Source organism: Capra hircus, chromosome 20, assembly GCF_001704415.2.
Source record: "Capra hircus breed San Clemente chromosome 20, ASM170441v1, whole genome shotgun sequence".
In the NCBI taxonomy this organism is placed as follows: domain Eukaryota; kingdom Metazoa; phylum Chordata; class Mammalia; order Artiodactyla; family Bovidae; genus Capra; species Capra hircus.
Window position 1 is genome coordinate 39172182 of NC_030827.1, and position 27197 is coordinate 39199378.

Genomic DNA, 27197 nt, shown 5'->3' on the forward strand with positions numbered 1-27197 from the left:
GAAAGGAGAATTTGTATGTGTTAAAATAATTTAATTCTCCCTGTACATTTCTGTCCACATGAGCCAACAAAAGTCAAGAATGCATACTTTACAATATGTACCTGTTTGGGGACATTCAAGTCAATTTCAGATGGCAAAAGTAGAATTCAGTCACTAATGACATGTTTAAAAAATATATATTAAACCAAAAAAATGTTTTTACAAGATAAAAAATAATTTTCCACAATGCAATAAATTGCAGATCACTGAAATTTTAACTCTTTAGATGATTTCAGTTCAGTTTTTGGTTTCAAAAGCTAGCAACAACTGAAAGAGAAAAGCACGGGCAGAATTTCTATCTGTTTTTACGTTTCTCTTTCTTGTTTCGACTGTTTGTTACACTGTTCAAAGATGCTGAGGATGAAGGTGCTCTTGCATGACCAGTGGCCTTTAGATGATCAAACAGTTTATTCCGGGATGGAAATTCACTATGGCAAGTTGTACAGCTGATAAGCACATCACTCTGAGAAGGGGGGGAAAAAATCATAAATAAAAGCAAGTGTTATTATCTGAGAGCAATGTTTTCATGTTGAGATTAAATATCAAGCAATTGCAAAATAACAAGACAGACTCAGCAGAGGCAACTGTTCTTGGAAGCTGAGTTCCATTAACCAATACCATCAACTCTAAGGGTCCTGATATTCAAGAGCACATGCCATAAGAATAAGGTCCTGGATTTCAAAGTAATGAAAACACAATAGTAATTGTTCTGGTACAATCTGATATGTTCAGTGTGCCTCTGTTTACCATAAAGAAAAAAATGTCAGTGGCCCATATCTTCTGAATAAATTTTACACTCATCAAGGAAAACTGCTGATGGAGCCACATGTATGCAGCAGGTGAAGGGTTCACCAGGTACACACTTAAATCTTTAGACTAGAATCAAGAATGTAAATTACACTGTTTAAACAACAAGGTCCACTGAAAAGCTGTCAATATTGTTTGGACTTACCACTGTCTGTGGTTCAGCAGGTACTCTGACAGACTTTTTAGTATCTTTGGCTTTCTTTCCTTTGGGTTTAGAAACACTGGAAAACAAATGAAAGAATTCAGACTAATTCAATAATAACGCACTGCCCTTTTAACTGTCATCTAGAACCCAAGAAGATTCAAAAGAGTAACGTGCATTTTAAAGAAAAATTCATTCATTTTAATGGCCAAGTGAATTAATTTTCACATCTCAAATGTACAACTTTAAAAAACAACTTTAGAGGTAACATTAGATACCAAATTTGATACAAAAAATAAGGAATTTACTTAAAAGTTGAAACACAAGATAAAGCAAGCCCTCAAAAATATCTTTGAACTTCTATTCAGCATATTTTTGTAAAAGAAAAAAAGTAAATACTTAATACTCCATTTACTGAAGCAAACCATCTTCATGGCCAACCTACAGTGCTCACAAATAATCTATGACATGAAGAGACAACTTGTTAAACCTGATTCAGCTGATGATAAACATTTCACCAGTTCCACAGTGAAATGAGAAAAACAGACACTGCAATGCATTTTTCATGTAATTAAATCTGTTACATGTAAAGCATTTTCTTTTATTGAAAGATGATGTCTTTCTGTTCATGTGATGAGTCTCTCTCCCCTGTATTCTACAATCCAGAGACTGCCGGTCAGTATATTCAGTTTCCTCCTGTTCTGCTTAACTTCAGAACATCCCTCCACTTAATCTGCTATGTGAATCTTCATTTTCCTTAGTGCTCTCATACTTTCCCTCATTTGTGCTAGCCAAATTCTTACAGTAAAATCTGAGTGCAACTATGTTTACAGAACAGATAGGATGGGTTATAACCAGAGTTAAAATGCTGTCAAGCACTTCATAAGTATACAGTTCTTCAGTCAGAACCTAGGAGTCTGGATTAAGTTACGTGGTCTCTACACTTAAAAGATGCTGACAAATGGGGCTCCCCTGATGGCTCAGTGGTGAAGAATCCACCTGCCAATGCAGGAGACATGGGTTCAATCTCTGACTCAGGAGGATTCCACATGCCACATAGCAGCTAAGCCTGTGAGCCGGAATTATTGACTGGGGCTGGGTTCCAGAGCCCAGGAGTCACAACTACTGAGTCTATGTACCGCAACCACTCGAGCACTCTGGAGTCCACGCTGCACAGGAAGAGAAGCCACTCCCATGAGGAGCCCGCACACCACAGCTAGAGAGCAGCCGCCGCTCCCTGCAGCTAGAGGGAAGAGGCCGCTCAGCAATGAAGATGCAGCACAGCCGAAAAGAAATACAAGTCAATAAAATCTTTTAAAACAAAAGATGCTGATAAGGAGTGTAACACACTATGTAGTATCCGGCCAGCTTTGAAAATCTCAAGAAAAAGACACAATGACATAAAAGGTAACAGATTCAACATTTACTAATTTACAAAATAACATCAGAGGCCACAAATATATCCAACAACATTTAGCATTTAGGCTAATTTGGGAAAATTTAGGATACTATTCCCAAAGAACTTACCATATTATGAAAGACAGCTACATCTCCGAAGCTAGTATCTAAGACTCTATTTCTAAAATGTACTTTAGAGGAGATATAATGTATTCATATGAATATACTCCAGAAAACTGCACTAATTTTATATGGAGACAGTTAGTAGACTTATTGTGGTATCAATTTGTAATGTATATAAATGTCAAATCACTATGTTATATACCTGAAACTAACATAATGTTGTATGTCAATGTTAATAACAAATAAAAAAGAAGGTAAAAAAATGTACTCCAGACACACACACACACACACACACACACGTAGTAGGTGGCTAGTGTCCGTGTACTGCAGAGAAGCAGCAGAGGGGCCCTGCAGAAAAGCACTGGGCATCAGGCCACTGGGCAGGGGGAGCGTGGGTGGTGAGGTGTCCACCTCAGCTCTGCCACTACTCAGCAGGGAAGAGGTCACCTGAATTCTGATTCTTTTTCTCATATTATTAAGTGAGGAAACGCATTTTATTAGTGGTTGCCAAAGTCTGACTGAGCACTGAGTACCCCTTTTCCTTCCCCAGTGAAACGCACACAGAAGTCATATGGAAAATAAATAAAAAGACTTCAGCTCTAGATGAAGGAGGTCCTCAGGGGCCTGGAACCCCCCCTTTCGGCCCACCCCTCATGCGCCCAAGCAGCCCCCAAGGGCCCTTTACAGGACAGCAGGGCCCCACGGAACTAGCAGAGCTGGGTCCTCCATGTAGTCAGCCAGCCTTTCCACTTAGCAGCTTTTGCTCTGAGGCAAGTCATTTACCCCAGACTCAGTTTCCTCATGTGTAAGATGGGGACACACACCGAGCATCAGAGTGGCTGCAACCCCCTCTTCCAGCTTCCCACTCTCCAGTCCTCAAGGCACCCATACCACTCATCGGAGTGAGACCTCCCCTTGGCCAACCCCGGAGGCCTGGGCAGCACCATGACTCCCGGGCATCCAGAGAGCGAAGGCCCCAAGCTGGCACATCCACCCTGATGCCCTGTGCTGGGGCCGAATGCAGGCTGCCTGGCCGGAGTGTGGAGGTTCGGGCAGTGATGCTCAGGTGAGTGCGGCATGGCCTTATCTGTAGCCTCGCCAAGGATTACTGACCCAACACAAAATAAGGACTTCACCAGGATGAGAAAAACAGAAACTCGATCCATGAAACTCCTTTCGGCTTTGGGCCATGCTGCTGAAACGTCTAAGCACACTGTCTTGCATTCTCCCTCCAACATCATCCTTGGTAGACATACATGTGTATGAATAAGTCACAAATACATCCAACTCCCAGCGTCCATCATGGGAAAGGGTGTTTTACTTGATATACGAAAAGCCATCCTCACTACCAGTATTAAGTAACTAGAAAACAACACGTAACTCTGTCTTACCTTTTAGCCTCAGTTTTGGGGTCATCGCACAGTTCCACAGTCTCTGTGACCCCAACGTTTTCTTGGAGACTATCTTCTGATTCTTTGGCACTGTTTTGATTTAGGTTGGTATCTTCCGGGTCAATCTTTACTCCTTCTCCAGTTCCATTTTCATTGAAATTATCATCATAGTTCTAGGTAAGAAAATATGTGTGCCATTATAAAATAAATACTATAATACCACTAGTTTTTTATATTATGTTACCAAACAGCTATAATGAACAATGGTCATGTTCTGTACACTCTAGTAAGAGGATATCTTCAGGGTATAAAAAGGAGAGGCAGAAAAGAAGAATATGAATGTCCATTAGAGAAATATTAATTTAGGGGGAAATGGAAACAATCCAGATATTCAGTAAGTGAATGGTTGAACAAATGAAGAAAAATTATGGAGTTCTTCAAAGTCACGTTTCCAAAGACACTGATTCAATTATGTGGGAAAGGAGAACACATTAGCAAAAACAGAAGAGAGAAAACTATATATAACCTTTGATTACAACTTAATTCAACATTCAGGAATATCCATAGGCAGAATTAGGGATGATATTGAGAGTCTTCCATAGTTTCCAAATGATCAGGCAATGAACAACTATTTCACAATTGGAAAAAAGAAAACAGCAACACACAGGCATTATACAAGAAAAAACACCGGACAAATGTATCTTCACTAAATGCAACTGGCTTGCTTTTGCCTTGGGTAATGCTTTGCCACATTTGTTTTCTCCTTCTCTCCCCTTGTTCCCTTTCTCTGCAAAACGTCCCCCCTTGACTTCCCGCCCCCAGAACTACAAAAGCAAGCTGCAGGAAGATATCATGTTCTGTCCTAAGAACATTCTCCTTCCTATCCAGTTCCCTCTTCACACCCAAGAACTTAACACTGTCGTTATCTGTTACACAATCCATATACGTATTGCAGTAATGTCCTTTTTTGCAGGGCTTCCCTGGTGGCTCAGTGGCAAAGAATCTGCCTGTCAACACAGGAGATGTGGGTTTGATCCCTGGGTCGGGAAGATCCCCTGGAGGAGGGCATGGCAACCCACTCCAGTATTCTTGCCTGGAGAATCCCATGGACAGAGGAATCTGGTGGGCTATAGTCTGTAGGGTCGCAGAAGAATCACACAAAACTTAGCGACTCAACAACAGTTACTTCCTCATGATTAAATTCAGGTTAAACATTTCTAGCAGGAATGTTACAGACATAATGCTGTGCCCTCAGCACATTTTATCAGGAAGCAAAATGTCACTTTCCATTTTTTAGTGATTAAAGTCTCATCATTTAGTGAAGATGGTTATTGCTGGATTTTTCTACTGTAAAGCATGTTTTCCCTTTTTTAATAAGTAATAAACAGAGTATATCAGTATCTTCTTCCCTAATAACTATTTACCCCTAGGATCTGGCATCTATTGATGATTCTTTTGTGAGCCATTTATTATACTGGTGGGTCCAGAATAGTCCGGCCATTTGCATTTGTATTAATTCACATTCTTGGAGTGATGCCTTCCCATCTGCCTCCTTTTTCCAACTCTCTTTTTTAAAGCTCAATATAGACTCGTGATTTTTTTAAAAAATAAAATCAATATGTAAAATCTGTCACTATTATTCTTTTTGACGACTCAAAATTTCTCATATTTGGCAAGCCCGTAAGCTGACTTCTGGGTATTTCTGATTTATTCCCACAAATTTTTGAATACTCCCTTTATTTCCAGGATTGATAATCCAGGCTCACCTTGTACTTTCTGTCTCGGCCCTAGAATCAGTCATTTTCCCAAGGACCAACTCCTGACTCCTTTATTAGGGAAGGGGGTTTAGAAACTAAGATGCGTGTACTATAAATCACTGCTGCTGGGTATCACTGCTTCAGGGCCCTCAGCGTATACTGAGCATTTGTATCTTGTTTATTTTTTTTAACATCATACCTCCAATTCCAGTGACATTAGTGTTCTCCTCTCCTTCCCTCAATCTATACCTGTATTTCCCTTCTCCTACAAGAGAATCTGTTTCCCGACAACATTACTATATTTGCTTATTTGCTTTACCCTATAATACACGTAAAAATAGTTTCCGAAATGCCACACCAATATCACTAAAATATCTAAGTAAAGTTTAAGATTTTTTTCTTTTGCAGTTAATTTTGTCTTCAGTTATGTCCCATGGATGGTGTTCAAAAGTTTCTTGCATTAATTCTTCCTTGTTGTCAGCAAGAGGGTTTTATTTGTTTACACTCAATTTCAATTTTCTGAGGTTTTCTTTCACAATCCTTGTTGGCTTATGCAAATTTTTTTTGACAATACAGAAAACTCCCAACCTGAAGTTTCTTAGTATCTGCGGCTTTCTGCTCCTTTATCTACCTGTATGTGTCTCCACACTATCTTTCCCTTCAAAAAGAACTTAGAAAAAATCCAGGGAAAGTGCTACAGAAAACTAGATCTGAATTGGGGCTTTCTCCCTGATATAATTAGAAACCATAGGTATCATCAAGGAATACCCCTTTCCCTTTAAAAAAGGGAAAACGTGCTTTACAGTAGAAAAATCCAGCAATAACCATCTTTGGAGGAAAGGTATCATCTTTGGAGGAAAAAAATGGGGTGGTAAACTTAAGTATCTTCCTTGGTAAAAGAATACAAATATATGTGCTTACTGCTGCACTCTTAGGACCTACTGGGTATAAATTCCTCTCTATTCTGTCTTTTCCAGTGGTTCTGGCACACAAAAAATTGTTCTAAACTAATGACTAGTGAGTCTTTGGGTGGAAAATGACATAAGTCATTTTATAAAAGGAACATACAATTTGCTGTGTGGTTTTATAACTGAGGCAAAAAGTTCCAAGTCACAGCTTTAGTAGCGATTAATTTATGTGTGATGATAATTTCTGAAATATAAAACAGCTGTGCTGTGCTTAGTGGCTAAGTCGTGTCTGACTCTTTGCTACCCCTAATGGACTGTATGTAGTCTGCCAGGCTCCTCTGTCCATGGGAATTCTCTAGGCAAAAATAATGGCGTGGGTTGCCATGCACTCCTCCAGGGAGGGGATCTTCCCAACCCAGGGATCAGATCCAGGTCTCCAACACTGCAGGTGGATTTTTTACCGACTGAGCCACCAGGGAAGCCTAAGAATACTGGAGTGGGTAGCATAACCCTTCTCCAGGGGGTCTTCCCGACCAAGGAATCGAACTGGGGTTTCCTGCATTGCAGGTGGATTCTTTACCAGCTGAGCTACCAGGGAAGCCCATAAAACAGCTAAAAGTTATCAAACATAAAACATTTGGATAAACAAGCCAAATCTAAAGTTTTATGAAAAATTATTAGTGCATTACCTAAGTTTTCATAGAAACACTTCCAATTTTAAAAAAACTACAGTTAACATTTAATACTTAATATAAGTTAACATAATTAGATCACATTAAACAGCACAGAAATCAATTCCATTCCCTGTAGAATCACCAGATATCCTTAGTAAAATGGACAAGTTCATTTTGTTTTTATAGCTTCAAAAAATCCACAAAATTGTGTTACACATATTAACAACATATATGTGTGTAACACAGTATGTTGTGTTACAACATACTTTTAGTTAATAATGATTCTTAAGGTAGAAATTCAATATGAATCCCCCAGGTGGTATATTTAAATGACTTATTGAGTCATTTAAACATTTTTTTCAAGAATCACAATCACCACAAGTTTCTAAGCAAATACTCCTTTTTTTAACCACTTTTTAAAAATTATAGTTAATTCCCAATGTTGTATTGGTTTCAGGTTTTCAGTAAAGTGATTCAGTAACATATATTTTTCCAATTCTTTTCCATTATGTTATTATAAGATATTTAATATAGTTTCCTGTGCTATACAATAGGTCCTTGTTATCTAACTATTTTATAAACAGAAGAGTATATATGTTACTCCCAAACAACTAATTTGCCTCCCCCTACCGCTAATCCCATTGGTAACTAAAAGCTTGGTTTCTATGTCTGTGAGTCTATTTTTGTTTAGCTCATTTGCATCATTGATTCCACATATAGGTGATATTTTATGATATTTATCTTTGTCTGACTTCACTTAATCTCTAGGTCCATTCACATTGTTGCAAGTGGCATTATTTCATTCTTTCTAATCAGCTGAATAATTCTCCATTGTGTATATGCACCACACCCTATTTATCCATTCATCTATTAAAGGACACTTGCTTCCATGTCTTGGCTACTATAAACAGTGCTTCTATAAACACTGGGGTGCGTAGATCTCTTCAAATTAGAATTTTCTCCAGATACATGCCCAGAAGTAGGAAAGCAAATTTTCCCTTTCCAAAATTTCATTTACATTGTTGGCACAATAAACTTGGATATACAAATGATCAATCCTTACATTTTCATATATTTATGAGGTGAATGGCTGCCTTGATTTAAAAATCTTACCATCACGTGTGTCTAGATGTTTTTAATGGGATCCCTCAGTTAATCTGTATTATGAGAATTCCACATGCAAAATTTTTAAACACACTGACAACAGTAACTAGGTAACTGACCACATATACAAGGCCCTGCATGGCAGGTGGATTCTTTACCAGCTGAGCTACCAGGGAAGCCCATATAATGAGGCAAAGCACTGAAAAACCAAAATATTTTCAGCTCCTTTTAATCTGTTTTACAATCAATATGAAATGAGGGTGTGAAAGTTCCTCTCCTTAATACAGTTTACACTGAATAAACAAGAGCACTCCAACTTTATATTTGATATTGAATGTTAATAAAACTTTTTCAACGTACCTGTGCCGGTTTCTGTTTCTTTTTCTTCTGTTTTTTAGAAAGCCTAAGAACAAACATAGATCAAAATTTCACATATTTAAGTAAAAAGAAAAAACAGCAAAATACTAGTGATACAAAGAATACCATATTAAAAAATACTGAGTATCATAAAGCATTGAAAGAAAAATACCCACATTATCATTTTAGAAAAATATAATAGTGGTTCAATTGATAGTAATTAGCATATCAATCAGCCAGTTATAAAACTGCTATTAATACAGTCATAACACAGTCTGTAAAAATTATATCTGACATCATGTCTTTATCCATTTCAATAGTTGAAAGTTCTCTTAACTAGAAGAAACACAGACAATATTAGCATAACAGAATAATTTCTCTGCAATAAAACAGCATTTAAATGCAATCTCTAAATGGGCTAAGTAGGTCTAGTGACATTTTTAGAAGTACTTTTGTTTTGGCACATCCTCCATCTCTTCCTCGGAATTGGCATTCAGACTGTTTTCATCAGTTTGAGGTCCTGAAAAATTTGCTTCCTCCTCCTCCAACTGTTGTTTTAACAAGGCAACCATTTCCCGATGCTTCTTTGATTTTTCATGATTCCTCATACTGAAAGGACAAGTTGAAATGAGTGACTGAAATGGGATTAATTCATAGATGCCCAACTGTGTTGCTGGATGAATACAACCAAGCTAAAATCTACTTTTTTCCCATTAACTAATAAGCAAATCATCAGTGATACTTTAAGGAGACACAGAACCCTTTGGGGATTTCTTGGGCATTTACGTACACTGGAAGCCCATGACTGTTCCTTTTTTCCTGTATTCCAGCACTCCCCCTCCCTTCCCTTTGTCCTCTTATCTACATAGTTTCTTCCTTGGTTTTTTTTGGTCAAATTCTCCATATTTTTCTTTTCCCATTCTAAGAATTCAAACCTTCATCACTGTTTTCTCTTAATCACTTAAGTATGGCTAAGTGGAAAATCACAAAGCAGGATTCCAGCATTTAAAGGGAGCCCCCCAGGATCTCAGAAATGGTGATGTGAGGCCTTGAAGTGTAAGAGTAGTTTATGTCCTTTTGCTTTTTTCAAGAAGGGTCTCTCTTCTCACTCCCACCACCCTAAATATAAGCTCAGGTGCATCTCTCCCATTCGGTGTGAAACTATATAAGCGATGTCTATCTCGCGCTCCCATGGGCAGCTAAATGACACTGAACAAGATAAAACTGACAGCACTAAAGGACCGGATCTCATCCTGTTCAGATCTGGATTTTCTAGTGGGGACTGCCTACTTTTCATTCCCACTAAAATTCTCTTTAAGAACGAGGTTTTCAAGAGAAACTGGAACATTCTGTGCCAGAAAGAAAAGTGTTCAAAAATATGACTCAGACACGTCAAAGGATACAGGAGTCAGGCTGATGGAACTGTCACTGAACACACCTGGGAAATCCTGAGCATGAAAAGGGCAATGATGAATTTAACATACTGAAACAAAACTCCTCAATTCATTCTGACAACAGACATGCAGATCAACACTCTCATGTGCAGCAGAAGGTCAACTTATGATGCAGGAGCCCTGGCACCGGAAAAGCCCCATTTTGAGACAATTCTAGTGAAGACTGGCCCAAGCTGAAATCATCAGTGGATGCTAAATCTAGGAGGAAAATTTTGATCAAGAGAAAGATTATTTGCAGGGATTTAACATGTCTCCCCACATATTAAGCATGCTACAAGGGAAAACACTGCAAGGGAAAAAGTACTAACTATACAGTGGAAAAATAAAGCAACACCCTGACTGGATGATCAAAATGATCACCAGCCATGAGGCAGGCAGCCGTCTGTCTTCTAGACAGAAACCCTGAGACCAACACAGGTGTGCACAGCACTCTAGCTAGGACCAAGCAACCTGAATCTCATCATGAGGAAATGGACAAACCCCAAATGAGAAATGCTCTGCTTAAAAAGACTTTGGAATGGAAGGTCAGTACTCTTCCAAACTGTCAATGGCACAGACAAGGGAACTGGTCCAGATTAAATGAGACCAAATAAATAAATGCAGTAATACGTGATCCTACACTAGATCCTATACTGAAGCTGGGAAAATGCTACAAAGGACGTTAACAAAGAATCAGCTGACAGAAGTGAAACATGGGTAGTAAATGAAAAGTACTGCATCAGCGTTCTAAATTTCCTGAAGCTGACAGCTGTGATTATGTGAAAGAATGTCCTTATTCTTAAGGAATATATACTGAAGTATTTAGAGGTACAGGAGCCTTAGGCATATAACTTGCTCTCGGATTATTCCAGTAAAAATCTTGTCTGTGTGTGGAAAGAGAATGAGCACATGCAGCCGGGGTGAAATGTGAGCAAAAGGTGAACTGGGCGCTCTATATTCTATTCATGCAACTTGCCAGTTTGACATTCAGTTTCCAAGTGAAAAATAATTTTTCAAACCTCCTTCCTTGTTGCTTTTGTTTCCCTGTTTGGTTCTAACTTGTCTGCCTCCCACCGCTCCTCCCGACACTATCACTTTCCCCTGGGGTTACACGGTGACACCACTTGGGATTCCCACAGCCCCATTTCCATTGCTGACCTCCACCTTCTCTACTGCACACATTCTGCTCCTTCTTCCCTTGCTAGTTCTCCTCTCGTTTTCTCCCGTATTTGCCCCCGTACCTCCTGTGTTAGGACAGTATCCTTTTTAATACTCCTCCCTTCATCACTGCTCCCCTATGACAAAGTCCTGCCACTCCAGCAAATACACTACAGGCAGGACAGATCCGAAGGTCTTGGGTTGGGGACCACGGCCTGCAAGGCAATATGACAGCTGGACGTGAGTGTGCACATGAGTGGAGAGAGGAGACCAGCCTCAGCTCAGCGCCCCCTTGCCTCTGTGACTCTGCCTTCTTCACCACAACAAGCAACATTTCTTTCTGGAGACAGCACACACGTTTAAAGAGGAACAAGGCATGAATGAGAATCAGTACACCAGGCTTAACTGCTGGTGCAGATGGTTCCCCCTTCTCCACTGGGAAGATATTTCTCCAAGATGAAAGGTGAGGGCGAGCGAACAACTGCTCTGAGCATTTTCTTTAAGGACTTTCAAAGTGTTACACCTCACCTGAAAAGAAGAGGTGAGTGCAGAGAGAGTAAACTTACGCCTTTTCGGTCTTGAAAGACTTATCGCATGCAGGGCAGTAAAGGCCGTCATAAAGCTCTGCGTCCTCGGCCTCGTCACTGTCTTTACCTGCCAGAGGGAAGCCTACAGTGAGAATCCTGTTTGATTGGAACATAAATCTAAAGCATGTTAGCAAGTTACATCTCTTTGGTAAGGATCTAAAGTTGCACACAAATTAGAAATTACATTTGTTACTTCTTCACCAAGAAAAAAAACATGTTACCAGGATGTGAGCTGGCCTTTTAAAAGCCGCACTGAGTTACAGGGGAAGGTGTTCAAATAAATCACTTTATCTTTCAAGTTCTTTTTATAAGTCTACTCAGAAGATGATTCAAAAAACTGTCAGAGTCCTAGATGTGTGTTAAGCTCAGAAAATCAAATGTCACTTTCATATTTCTACCACAAAGCAGTTTTTTCAACAAGTTCAGTTCAGTCACTCAGTCGTGTCTGATACAAATGTAAAAATGAAAAAGTTAGTCACTCAGTCATGTCCTACTCTTCATGATCCCATGGACTGTACCCACCAGGTTCCTCTGTCCATGAAATTCTCCAGGCAAGAATACTAGAGTGGGTAGCTATTCCCTTCTCCAGGGGATCTGACTGACCCAGGGATCGAACCTGGAACTCCTGCATTGCAGGCAGATTCTTCACCATCTGAGCCACCAGGGAAGCCCATACAAACGGAAATACAGTATAGCACCTATAGTATATACCTATAGTATAGCACCTGTAACTGTAATCTACTTTTAATTGCTTAAGTCAGCTTAAATAGCTCATGCTATTCCTTATGAGAAAGATGGTTCATAAAATAGCATATTATATGTAAACTCCAACACTGTCTTCACAGATTTTATAAGCTTGAAGCTTTATTACAATGGAATAATTACTATCAGTACTGACCCTTTACAAAATCTAAGCTCTGCTGAAAGTCTTTGCACAATTTCACATTCTATCTTTAGAAGAAATTAAACAAGTAAACTGATTGCTGTTTCAGATTTATTATGGGATCAAGATCCCAAGATCTCTTTCCTATATTTGTTTTTTTTATAATAAGTAATGGTAGTCTGATTCTGAAGGACATTCTGAAATAATCAAAATATCACCAATGTTTAGTATAAGATACTTTATAATTATGTGTATGCTTTCAAATAGTGAATAAAGAATATTGAATTTGAAAACATAATCTGCACCTAAGAATGTTTTCATATGTTCTCAGACACATACCAGAGCTTCTCAGAGTCCTAATTTCTTCATCAGTAAAACAGAGATAATTACATGAGCAAAACCTACATTTAAGAGGTACTGTGGGAGGACAAAGCAAGACTGTGTGTGTGAAAGCACCTTACAGATTGTAAAACTCTATGTAATCATGTCACCTCACATTTATATGGTGCTTTACAGCTCTCAAAGCACTTTTACACACACTACTTCTAATTTATTAAGAAAACATTCCATTTCCTAATCATTTGGAGTAAACAAAAGTGTCATTTCACCATGAGCTATTACTCAAAGAAAAGCCACACTTGTAAATAAGGTAAAATTAATTAACCTATGTTTAGATCACTTAATTTTTTATCATGGAATAGCCAGAGACAGTAGTCAGGTATACTGACCACTATTCTCAACAATGCCCACTCCTCTCCTTTTATGGCAGTCACATGCCTATGCTCTAATAACAGCGGCAGAGAAAAGACACATTTCAGCACAAAACAGGAGCCCCTCTACAGGTCAGAAATGAGACAACTTATATATACTGCACAGACTTCTGCACAACACCAGCTTTTCCGGAAAGAGTTACTATTAAAATTTGACCTACTGCTTAGTTGCATTTTTAGAAAATAACCAGCTATACCTGATAATGTGCCCACTTCTCATTATATTTATGAAGACAAATAGTTTAAAACATGGTCAGAAAATTGTGAATGAAATTACCGCAATTATACTGTGTACTTCCATAGACCACCTTCACTTGGCCATGCCAAATTGGTTTTCAATTATCTGCCATATTTAAAGACTGGGAGATGGCACATAAAAATCCAATTTCCAGCCTCATTCTTAAAACAAGCATGAAGCTGGCAACAATCGGCTGGAGCCCAGGTGCTCTCTGAGTTTCCACTCGCCCTCCCATCCCTTGCTGTGTCACACCGGAACCCTGTACAGGTGCTTGTGAGCGTCCTGAGCGCATAATAAAAACATTTCCTATAGTCTTTAATGAATGAATGAAGTTACCATCCTGTCCGTCTCTGAGCTCCTGGTCTTCCGCTTCGTCTTCACCTGATCCATCTCCAAACTGCTTTTCATACTGCACCTCCATCTCCCTGAGCTCCTTCTCCAAGTCAGCTACCGCCATCCAGCTCTGCTCTCTGTACTGCTCTGCCAGCCTGGATACACACGGCACGGTCTCTGCATTGGTTTCATTTACTTCTAAGGCTTAAACCCCATCCTCCCCAATTGTCCACGCCTACACACTTAAAACCTGTGCTTGGCTGAAACGGGCCAAGTCACTTCAATCTGTTAGCAGTTCTGTGGTTGATTTTCATCGCTCCACTAGATAACAAGTTTTGAAACATCTAACTCTTGGCAACTTACTAAAAGTCTTCAGGTGGTTTTAAATCCTAAGTGTCAACATACGTGCCACTTTCCCAAACATGAGGTGGGTAGAACTTTCAAGAAGTGAATAGTTTTTTAAAGAATGCTATAAAGCTCTGGACACAATGCTTTTATAGTGACTCAAACCAACAGAATTTTAAAGGTACTAAGTCTCTAAGAGTATACGGAACAAAGTAGAGTCCTGCGTGGGGCTTAAAAGCAGAGCCCTGGACTGACTTCAGGCTCCAGTTCCCACCTCTGCAATTTATTAGCTATGTGATCTTGGGCCTGTCTCATTTCCTCAAAAGAAAGAGGATAAAAACTAGAACTTACATCACAGCACTGCTGCAAGAAAAGCACTTAGGATGTGGCCTTATACAGAATGAGAATTCAATTAATATTAGTTATCATTAAATGTTATAAGAGTCTGTAAAGGATCTCAAGTGTAAATGGGCCTCTGAAGGAAAACACCCAACTTAAAGGAAAAACTTTCTCGGAGCTGATAAAAAGACATCATCCCAGTGCCAGGACATAAAAAGAAAGGCTGAAGCCAGGGTGAGGATTAAATCCCCATGAAAGCACCCGGTCAGGTATCCATGACGTTTCTGGGGACCAGCACCTACAGCTAACAGGCTCCAGCCCGGCCCACATACTTGGCCTGTTTTAGCTTCTGCTGCCGCCTCATCGCCTCAGCTTTCCTCGCCTTCTCTGCGTTTTGTTCTTCCACGAGCTTTCGATGAGCCTGCACTCTTCTATCCCTTTTACGGATGAAAGCGACCAGCTGACGGACAAGCTCGTTCTTCTCTTTCCTCGCTTTGTCTCGAATCTTTTTGTTTTCTTTTTCCATGGCTCGTTTCTCCCAGCGGTTTGAAGCCTGCCGTGTATCATATTCTTCTTTCCAAGCAAAGTTCTTCTGAGTGCAGAAACTCTGCCAGTAAGCATAGAAAGGGTGGACCACCTAGGGACAAAGGAAACAGGCGGAACACTCGCTTTTTATTTGTACTTTTTTTTTCCAGTAAGGCAGTAAATATTGATGCTGCAAAACATCTAACCTCTTTTCTTTATATATATATATATATATATATAGAATATTACTATTAATCAATAGGGAAGACAGTCCTTTGACGGCTTTGCACAGTAACCCTTCAGAATTAATTTGATGAGGAAATTAATGGAATGGGACCATGATCAATAGGAAAAAGTAAAGAGGGGAGGGGATCAGGAAAAACAAAAGACAAGAGAGTCACAGTACAAGACGGAGAACTAGAACCTCTTTTTTTTAAATAAAAAGAAAGAAATGGGGAAAGACACCCTGATAAATGCTAATTACGAAACAGTAGTAAGTTTCCCTTTTACCGTATCATAGTCACTCTGGGAGTCTCCAAAAGTTGGGAAATCTTCCGTGTCCTCTTCTAAAGCAGATTCTAGTTCTTCCTTTGCAATCATTTCAAAAACATTACGGTACACCGTATAAAAGCCCTAAAAATCAGTAACAGAAACACAAATTCTTAACACTTTTATAGTCTATGCATAGAATAAGATTTTTAAATGTCACATGAAAATTTTTAATTAAAAAAAATTTTAAACTGTTAAAAAGATTTACAGTCCCAAGCTCTGTCACTGCAAATACATTTAGGTTTCAACTGAAGGTCTTTACATGCTGACAGGTTAAATATGAAGGCAATGTTTCTCAGTTTTCAAATAAGTAGCCTGTCACTTTCTATTTTTGAATAATTTTAAGAATTCTGCATTCAAGAGTCTTACTTAAGTGCCTGACAAATTATCAGTGGGTTCACCTCTTACCTTTTCGTCATCACCATAACCAGAGTAGCAGGTAACGGTGAAATAGTGAAGCAAATCTAAGCTGTCATCTTGATATTCTCCATCAAGCCCACCTTTAAGCAGAGCCTCTCTATGATTATCATACCTAAGCAAAAAAAAAAAAAAAATAGCAGTAACAGTGAAGGCTGACTAAATAAAAATTCAAAAGATTCCTTACTCTGAAACAGTCAAAATATAACTTCTTTACACTTCAACATGGCCAACCTACAACCAAAACCTTGAAGGAAAATATCAACAGGTAAAGACTTAATAGCTTCCCAGGTGGTTCAGTGGTAAAATATCTGCATGTCAATACAGGAGACACAGGTTCGATCCCTAGGCTGGGAAGATCCCCTGGAGAAGGGAATGGCAACCCACTCCAGTATTCTTGTTGGAATAATCCCACAGACAGAGGAGCCTGGTGGGCTATAATCCATGGAATCTTTCACAGAACTGCTGATTAAAACTTCAACTGCAATTCCAAGTCCATTACAGTCATTATATGATACTAGCCATATATGAAACTAGACAACATGAAGAGGGGAGTTTAAGAAGCCAGGGAATTTCTACTTTCCCAGGAAGGTAGCAGCACTTTCACCAGAAAGAAGCCTAAGTAAGACAGTAGTGGACATCATCAGGTCCATAGACTAAAAACACTTTTGGGATATGGGAATTTACCAGCATGGACGTGAATAACTCTCCCCTAGTGTTTATGTAAACCGACTAAGAGCTTCACACACATACAACTGACCCTCACTCCATAAAGTCAGTTATTATCCTTGTTTGATACAAGAAATGGAATCTCAGCAATACTAAATAATGTTATCTACAAACATAAAGCCAATAAGCAGCAGAGCTAGAATTCAAAACCATGAGTCCAGCACCAGAAGGACCACGCTCCTCGGCACTGCGCTGAACTGCTTTCAGTTCACAGGAAAATTAACAGGTAGGAGCTTTAAACCAAAGGACAAGGGACTCCTCGGGATAGGAATACCACCTAAGATCTAGAGAAGAGCTAGAGCAAATGGAAGGCAGGAAAGAATCTCAAAGCTTCCAAAGGAAAGAAAATGCATTTCTAAGGCCACATTTTCAAATTCCTCAGGAGGAGAAAAATTTAGTATTCTCTAGTTTTTATAGAAAAGGTAATTTAATAAGAATTTTCTTTATAGCCTTTCTCTCTTAATAAGAGACAAGACTTGCACAGGTGAACTGAACACCCATCTGCTCTCTGTACCAGCAGCATCTTACATGGTTATGTCAGAGTACAAAACCTATAGTTTCACAGCAAAAAGTTCACTGAGAATCTGAAAACCTTCAAAAGGATTTAAAAAGTAGAAATTTATGTCCGGAAATGGCATTAAGTGATCAGGTTATCATTAAAGAGTCTGTCACAGATGTAGATGCCTAACTCCTGCATATAAAGAAGTTCTTGGAAAAAATATTACAATTTTTGACAAAAACACTATACCTGTTTTTTTACTTTATTTTTTAATTGAAGGATAATCGCTTTACAGAATTTTGTTGTTCTTTAAGGATAAGTCAACATTCTTCCTTTTCTTCAGCAGCTGCTGCTGCTAAGTCACGTCAGTCGTGTCCGACTCTGTGTGACCCCACAGACGGCAGCCCACCAGGCTCCCCCATCCCTGGGATTCTCCAGGCAAGAATACTGATATCAGTTAATTTGTCAGACATCAAAGAGACCTTATTAAATGAGAAGGAGCTTCATAAGTATGAAAATTAAAACTATTTCTACTACTGTCAAATTTCGTCTATGAGATCAGAGTTGAATAATCATCTCTCAGGTTCCTTCCTACCCAAACACTGCATTTTACATAATGAATAGATGACTGGGCTTCAGAACACACCCCGAACCATTTGATGTATTGCATTTCTAAAAAGCCCTCTGTTGACCATTCTTCCCAACCAGATACTCCAGGACGGACAGCACGATACTCACCATGCTCTCTCCTGAGGGTCACTCAACACATCATACGCTGCTTGGATCAGTTTAAATTGTTCAGCTGCTTCTGCGGCATTATCCAGATTTTTATCTGTTAAAATAAAGGAAAGAAATTCACTCATCAGAAAAGTAGAGGACAGATTCTAAAAAGGACCGCTTCCATCAGGAATGCCATAAATGGATATGTACAAAACGAAGAAAAACAACTAGCGAAAAGCAGAGAAAGTGGCTGACAGCTGATACTCAGGATTAGTTATAAGTGTCAACTCGAGTAGAAGTTTCAAGCTTTTCTCTAAATCTCAGCATGTCACTTAGCACTCAATCTGGATATTCACAAACAGAAAACCCTGAGTAGTACACGTTTTATTTTTAGAAGGAGCAAAATACATCAGCTATAGAAAGACTTACTGTTTCGTGCTAGATTATACTTAGTGTGTCTTTACCACCATCTTTAAGGTTTTCTTTCCCATCAACATACACCAAAATAAATCTCATAAAGCTTAAAAAATATATACTAATTACTTTTCTCTTAGTTTGCCTCTTTAACCATGGAATTCACAAAGCATCTTTGCCTCAGGGCGATAGCCAGGTTCCAAGATGGCCCCCAAGGACCCCCACCTTCCTGGCATTCACACCTGTGTAGTCCTCTCCCCCATCAGCAGGGTCGGTCTGCGTGACTGAAACCAGGAGGCAGAAGTGATGACAGGACAGGACAGTACTTGCAATACTGGATTATGAAAGACTGCAGGCTCCATCTCGGGTGCTCGCCCTCTCTTGGATCTCTGGGAGTGCCCAGCTGCCATAGAGTGGGGACACTTTAGTGGCCTCTGAGAAGACCATGAGGTAACGAATGGAGGCCTCTGGCCCACCGCCAACAGGAACTGAGGCCTGCCATTACTCTGGGGGCAAGCTTGAACATGGGTTTTCCCAGTGATGATTCAACCTTCGGAGAAACCTTGAGTCAAACCACCCAGCTACACCATTCTGATTCTGATCCCCAGAAAACGGTGTGAATCCACATCCTGAATATATCTGCTGTTCAAGTTTTTGGTAATGTGTTACACAGCAATAGGTAACTAACACACTCAAAGAGCAAAATATCAGTATCCTGAGTCTACTATGGAGTACCTCAACATTAGGCTACAACACAATGTATACTTCTTTAAAAAAGACAGAAATAGTCTTAAAACAAGGCTCTCAAGTGTATCTGACCTCCTCTTTTTAGATACCACCACAAAGTCCCATGTCCTTCAAGCAGCCTTCTGCTCAACAGCTGACACTGACAACACTTTCTCAAGTGCAGCAATTTGCCTCAGTTCTTTTTTTTAGGTGCTTAAACACAAAAAGCTTTTAGAACCATGCTCCTTTGAAATTAACAAAAAGTAAAAACCAGAAATAAGAAAACTCCATCACAGGTCTAACTCCCCTTCCTTAGAGCAGCCCATGGGTCATCTTCTAGCCTACCTCTTCTCTGGCCTAAATCTCCTACTTCTTATGTGCACGCTCACTCATTCAGCACCATCTCTGTAACATTCCTGCTGGAAATGTTTAATCTAAATTTAATCATGAGGAAGTAACTGTTGTTGTTTAGTCACTAAGCTGTGTCTGACTTTTTGCAACCCCATGGACTACTGTAGCCCACCAGGTTCCACTGTCCATGGAATTTTCTAGGCAAGAATACTGGAGTGGGTTGCCATCTACTTCTCCAGGGGATCTTCCCGACCCAGGGATCAAACCTGTGTCTCCTGCACTGCAGGCAGGTTCTTTACCACTTCACTATCTGGGAGGCCCAAGTGTGTGTGTTGGCTGCTTAGCTGTGTCCTATACTTCAAATGCAGTCAAAAGACAGTAATGATCAAGAAGCTATTCATTAATTCCTTAACATTCTACTTTTAACCACTAGAGCTAATTGTATTAGTTTTTAGCAACAATATCACATTATGTCATGTTGAATTTATAGCTGACAAAGTTTTAAGTATTTTACATATTAATTACTGACAAGCCAACTGATAACAGTAAAACAGGTTTTTAACCTCAAATAGAGTGCTCAATCCACTCTGTGGCAGATAAGATGAGCCGATCCGAAACTTCTCCCTCTTTTCTCTCGTTCAGCCTTTACTGTGGAAGCTGGACGAGCTAAAAATTAAGCAAGCATTTTGGCTTATCCAGCCTCCCTTGCTGCTAGAGAGGGCCATGTGACACAGTTCTGACCAGTGAGAAGAAAGCACTGGTGAAAAGTACTATATTTTCTTTCCTTTCTCCTTGTCTTATACATGGAATGAGTGCTGGAGCTTCAGCAGCCATCTTGAGACCGTGAAGGAAAAGTCAAGAGATTCACAGTGACATTACTCAGCCACTCAAACAATTCCAGCAAGCATGTACCTCCAAGCCTTCTTGTGGTGAGAAAAATAAGTTCTTAACTTACTCAAACCACTGTGGCTAGATTTTCTATTATTTCCAATAAGTACTATCAACTTTCATCTTGCTGTGGCCTTGTTGCCATCTGGTTCTAAACACAGGACACCCAGTATCCTACACCCAGTTGCCTACTCAATACCATTCTCCCCTTATTCCTAACAAAACTATGATATTGATCACAGCAGTAATGTACACACTTAAAAACCTTACCTCCTCAGACTTTTTTGAAGTTGGGATTATCAGGTTACCCACTTTCAGCCCATCAGATACAAACACAAATTGATCAATAACTAAGTGAAGCTTCCCAGGAGAAGCACTGTTCTTCCTGAAGGAAGGGATGGGCCTGGGTGGCACTCACCTTACGCTCTAACTCACCCTTTGCATCCTGCTCAAAGCCTGGGTATACTGCCTGCCGGCAGATTATGACAACTGAGGCAGAGACTGCAGGTTCAGCCTCTCTTCCAGGAACAAATGATTGCTGATTTTATGGGGGTACCTGATCCCCCAAATAAAGATGCCATTTCTAGTCTCCCTGGAAGCCTGGACTGACCATGTGACTAAGCTCTAATCAATAAAATCTATGAAAGTGTTTTATGGCAGCTTTTTAGACTCTTCCTCGAAAGACAACCAGCACACACCCTGTTCCTGCTTTATCCTTTCCTCCTCCATGCTGCTACCTGGGACCCCTTCTGCCATCTCAGATGGTGAGCGAGGCCCCATCTGACAGCTGTTGAGCAGAGTCCAAGGACCTCACGGGAGACCTGCTACCCTGGGGCTCACCTGCCTCTCTCTGCACCTCCACGTGACATCAGTGAGCTTCTTAATTGCTTACACTTGACACAAAGACTCAAGTCTTATGGTCAGGATGATGGAGCAGGTCTTCAATGGCTTCATCAAGCAGCCAGAACTACCAAAATGGGTCACCTCTGGTTTTCCTGCTACATGTGAAAAATAAAACGACTTTTTGAACACAGCTGCTGGCTTCCTATCATTTGCAGCTGAACACAATCCTGATATGCATACAAGGGTACAGTCCAGCTCATGATTTCTATGTCATCAAATCATTAATAATGATGGTCTGATAAACAAAGAAACATAGTTCACATAAAAGCAGAATGCCAGAAAAAGCCTCCAACTAAATCTCCTGACATGAGACAGAAAAGGTGACTGTTTAGGGGTGGGAGGTGGGTGGGCCTTCTTCACCTTTTAATCTGGACTGTACTTTGTTGTCCTTTTTCTTCCCACTCCCTTCTTGCCTCCCTTAAAGAAGTCTGGCGACAGCTAAAGCTTTTAAAACGAGAAAACCCATCAATGTACCATCTGAAAGCAAGATCTATCGCTTTCTGAGTCTTCTTTTTTAAATAACTTTTTCAATCTGTCTGTCATATGGCTTTTTATTTCACTTAAATATACCTGTGACTGGTTGACTAGGAGGTTGAACTGAGATCTAAAAGATGAGCGTAAAAAGTTAAAAAGCCACTGAAATTTAAAAGGCACTCTCATACAATTCTTTGTGTTTTTCTCTAGATAAATTCATGTCCTCCTCTACTTTCTCTCAAATGATTTTACAGTACCTTATAGAACATTTCATGGACTGTGCATTTTAAGCCCTGCCTTAACTGAAGCCAAGCTCCCTGAGAACATACTTCCCTACAGGCCTCTGGGGCTCTGATACAGCAGGTCTGGTGATGGAGCTGACCTCTTCTCCTGGTCACTGATCCTTATTCACCACTCAGTACAAATCAGCATTCTGTCCATTCAAATGGGACTCACACAACCTGGCTACCTCTCCTCCTTCCCTTTCTCCTCACTATCCACTAGCCTTCCAACCATTCCCCCTGTTCACTGAGAATTTTAGCATGTGACTCATCTCTGCTCCCAGGTCCTTTCATCATCCTGGTGATGTCAGTGTCCCTGGTGAGATCTGCTGGTCTCCCTACCTCCTGCCTAGCCTCTCCAACCCAGTCTTCCACCATACAGCCAAAGGAATACTTGAAAAACACAAACCTATCATTTCTCCTGTTTGCAACCCTTCAATGGCTTCCCAAAGCCCAATCTTCCTAATCCAGTTTACCACAACCTTCAAGACCCAGCCCTTGCTCACCTGGGCAGGCTCATTTCTTTCCCTTCCTAGGCTCTGCTGCACTCTCTCTTACCTCCCACCTCCTGTATTCCCTGCAATCCCACTTGAGGTCTCAACCTAGATGTCACTCGGGGATGTACATCTATCCCACCCTCCCAAAAACCCAATCCGGACTGGTCCAGGGGCTCAGAAGCACTTTGTATTTACCCTCATACTGCCCTTATCTCAGCGGATGGAAAGTGACTGTTTTCTTCTGGGTCTCTCCGAAGACAGCAGGGCCAGCAGAGCAGGGACCACTCCTGTCTTGTCCACAGTAAGGCGCTCAGGGAACGGTCATCAGATGAATTACTGAAAGACTGGCTTTCACAAGGAGTGATCTTACTAGGCTGTGCTACTGACCCTACTGGAAATTATTCTCAATTCTTCAATAAAATAAATAAAGGTAATTCCTTTTTTAAACAATGAAAATGGGTGGCCTCTATATGAGACACACATTAGTTTTTGAAGCACAGCCCGAATGTTAACCTTGGAAATATCTAATGCATTACCTTGCACATAGGATGAAATTAAACATGTGCTGAGTGACGGACTTAACAAATTAATGCGCAAAGTAAAGCACATCAAAATCATGTGTCTTATGGGACAGTATTTATCCTATTCTTCCTTGCACTGATTTCCAACTAATCAAATTTGGTCATTTTTCCTTTGCAACTTCCCTTCAATGCAGTCCTTACCCCTCCCAATGATCCCAAGACTGCTTTGGGTCCTTAAGTGCCCACAGTTGACTCTCCCTGACTTTGGTCTCTGGCCCCTCCTCAATCTACTAAGCTGCCTTCATAGTACCTTTCCAGGACATCTTAATAAAACTGGCCACAACTATCCATTACTGGATAAACACATTTCACCGTCCTTTGCCATTCAAAGACCTTTACAACCTAATCTCAGATTACTACTCAAAAACATTTTAATATTGCCATCAAAGTTATATGTGCATTTGGTCATAAGTATTAATTCTTTTTCTAACCCTTCCCCACCCAGACAGTTAACAAATTTCTAACAGTAATCCCTATTACTCTAAGAACATTCTTCTATACTGTTTTTGGACCTATTAATTTTGGATATAGCTCCTGACTTCCTGATGAACATTTAGCTCATTTACCTCTTCCCTTCCAGGATACATCAGATTTTTCTAGTTCCTTTGACAGTCATCATTTACAGCTTTAAGCAACAAACCCATAGCTTTATTTCCTATTCCATTAACTAGAACCATCACCTTCTGATCTGGGGTTCTAAGCCCTTCCTTCAGCCCTTCTCTCAAAGCCTATTTTCAGACTTCCAATAAACACTGCCTTCGGTCAAACTGTCCCCTTTTGGCCACCACGGTGCTCTTTCCCATACAATTAAATTTTCTTCTCCCTCCTTCCTCTAGAGCCAGATAATGGCCAGGCTCTTCTGCCGAGGGGAAGCCTCACTGCCTTTCAGTACATGGTGAAAACTTCTTGTCTTGAATTCCTGGGGCAGTTATTAATTGTTTTAGTAAGTGAAAGTTAAAGTGAAGTTGCTCAGTCTTGTCCGACTCTTTGTGACCCCACGGACTGTAGTCTACCAGGCTTCTCCGTCCATGGGATTCTCCAGGCAAGAATACTGGAGTGGGTTGCCATTTCCTTCTCCAGATCTTCCCGACCCAGGGATTGAACCTAGGTCTCCCGCACTGTAGGCAGATGCTTTATCGTCTGAGCCACCAGCGAGGTCATTGTTCTAGTAACATGTTCTAGTAACCCACTACCCATGTTCTAGCAACAAAGTCACTGTTCTAGTAACCCACTACCAATTATATGCGTTATGCTATTTTGCTTGCATTTGTATTTACCTTTCCAGTAAGGCATGTTTTCCAAACAAGGCTAAGGTCTCCGTGTGAGCATCCTAACCACTCTATGAACATTTTTATGGACTAGTACTAATATGAAAGCCTCTTATAAACCTCACAAAGTTGAGATTCAAATACTGTCTTCGTTACTCAGTCGAGAAGATCAGATGACTTCACCAGTCACATAGGCCTGGACTACAACTAAATAAAACATCCGAAAGAAGCATACTTCTATAGATGTAATCATAACTTCACTAGGGAAGGCACGCAATTAAAATTTTCAATCTGCAGAACACCCGAAGTGAAATACAGAATCACTCAACCCACCAAAAGAGAAAAAAAGCATAGCTTTTTAGAAGACATTTGACTAGCCCCTTTGTCTTAATTACACTTCAGTAGCTGGGATTTCCCGCTGAAGTTAAGGGCAGCTTTCCCGGTGAAAGCCCAGGAAAGCTGCAGGAACTGCAGCAAGGGAAAAGCCTGAGACAGGACTGAGTTAAAAGCTCGACTCCTCCCCGCTCGGGGTCATCTACGGAGGGGTGGGAGGAGCACGAGGTCTCTAGGATGTTATCCTTCCCCATCAAGTGGCCACGCGGGAACCCGGGGACGTCTGGGACAGAACGAGGTGCTCGGGTCTCAAGTGAAGCCTGGGGGTGGGGGGCTGCGACCGCCGATGGGCTGAGAACTCTCATCGCCAGCGCTGGTCAGGGGCCACCCGGCCGGACGCCGGCACGGTTTACAGGGCGAGGGGAGTTACCGGCGGGCAAGCCCGGGCACAGCCAGGTCCCTGGAGTTACCCTGCGGAGAGGGGTGAGAAAGGTCGCGAGGGCCGCGGCTTTTGAGAGGGGCCGCGGCGGTTGCGGAATAATTACCCGGGTGCCATTTCAGGGCTAGCTTCCGATAGGCTTTCTTGAGCTCCTCCTCGCTGGCGTCTCGCCGCACACCCAGCGCTTCGTAGTGACACTTCATCGCCCGACAGGGCAGGGGGCTCGGGCCGGGGCCGGGGCCCGGGGCGGGGCCGGAGCCCGGACCCGGGCCGAAGTGGTGGCGACGGCCCTGGTGGTCCTCTCCTGCGGCGGGAGCCCGGCGCCCGCACCGGGCCAGCCAGCGAGCGCGGCGGCGGCGACGGCGGCGCGGCGCGACGGCGGCGCGCGGGGGCGAAAGGCGGCGCTGGTTGCGGCACGCGGGAGCGCGGAGGGGGCGGCGCCGGCGGCGGCTCCGCATGGACCCGGGGAGGGCCCTTTTCCGGAAATAGCCGCGCAGGAGGGAGGCGGAGCCGTGGCGGGGAGGAGGCGGGGCCGCGGCGGGCGGGAGGCGGGGCCGAGGTGAGACGGAGGTAGGGTCACGGGAGGCGGGGCCCCGGCGGGTATCATTGTGAGGGGCACAGACGCCAGTCAGAGTGACACTAACTTGACATCCGACCTGAGAGATGAGAAAGGAGTTTGATGGGATGAGATTCTGGAAAACATCTTGTAGTTCTGAAGATAATTTCTCAATTTGAGCCACGGTTTTACAGATGAGAAAACTCAAGCTTGAGGAACTCAAGACTTCCCTACTGATTAATGGCAGGATTCGGTTGGATCAAACCCAGGTCTTTTAACTCTTTTCTTCGGTTACCACTTAATGAGATCTCTAATACACCTTGTCCTGACTACTGTGCATGAGAAATAATAATAAATAAGATGACTTATACTGAAACAATTTAAGAGGGAAGCATCAACACGCTTTTATGTTTTACTACCGTGAATAAGGGTCTTCCCTGGTCGCTCAGACGGCAAAGCGTCTGTCTATCATGCGGGAAACCTGGGTTCGATCCCTGGGTTGGGAAGATTCCCTGGAGTAGGAAACAGCAACCCACTCCAGTACTCTTGCCTAGAAAATCCCATGGACGGAGGAGCTTGGTGTGCAGGCTACTGTCCATGGGGTCGCAAAGAGTCGGGCACAACTGAGCGACTTCACTTCTTCACCATGAATAAAATTGTGGTGATCCACCCATCCATCACTCTTGATGGATCCATCACATCCATCACTAACTTCCTGGGCTCTAAACTTATATTTCCAAGATCGATTTAGGTTAAGAATGCAGTTAGGACTCTGCACTTTCACTGCTGAGAGTCGGGTTAGATCCTTGATCAGGGGAACTAAAGATCCCACAAGAAAAGTTCAGTTCAGTAGCTCAGTCATGTCTGACTCTTTGCAACCCCATGGACCCCAGCATGCCAGGCCTCCCTGTCCATCACCAACTGCCTGAGTCTACCCAAACCCATGTCCATTGAGTCAGTGATGCCATCCAACCATCTCATCCTCTGTCGTCCCCGTCTCCTCCTGCCCTCAATCTTTCCCAGCATCAGGGTCTTTTCTAATAAGTCAGCTCTTCACATCAGGTGGCAAAAAGATTGGAGTTTCAGCTTCAGCATTAGTCCTTCCAATGAACACCCAGGACTGATCTCCTTTAGGATGGACTGGTTGGATCTCTTTGCAGTCCAAGGGACTCTCAAGAGTCTTCTCCAACAACACAGCTCAAAAGCATCAATTCTTTGGCACTCAGCTTTCTTTATAGTCCAACTCTCACATCCATACATG

The 27197-nt window shown here is 41.5% G+C and overlaps 1 protein-coding gene across 1 annotated transcript; it reads right to left on the minus strand.

The window, feature by feature from the left end:
- Positions 11 to 25801, minus strand: DNAJC21 (DnaJ heat shock protein family (Hsp40) member C21). Its single transcript, XM_018065543.1, has 12 exons — positions 25487 to 25801; positions 18244 to 18337; positions 16269 to 16392; positions 15822 to 15944; positions 15119 to 15423; positions 14106 to 14257; positions 11858 to 11945; positions 9151 to 9309; positions 8704 to 8746; positions 3901 to 4073; positions 992 to 1067; positions 11 to 502 (listed from the first exon to the last, which is right to left on the minus strand). The coding sequence occupies exons 1-12, from the start codon at positions 25581 to 25583 to the stop codon at positions 335 to 337; spliced, it is 1602 nt and encodes a 533-aa protein (XP_017921032.1). The 5' UTR covers positions 25584 to 25801; the 3' UTR covers positions 11 to 334.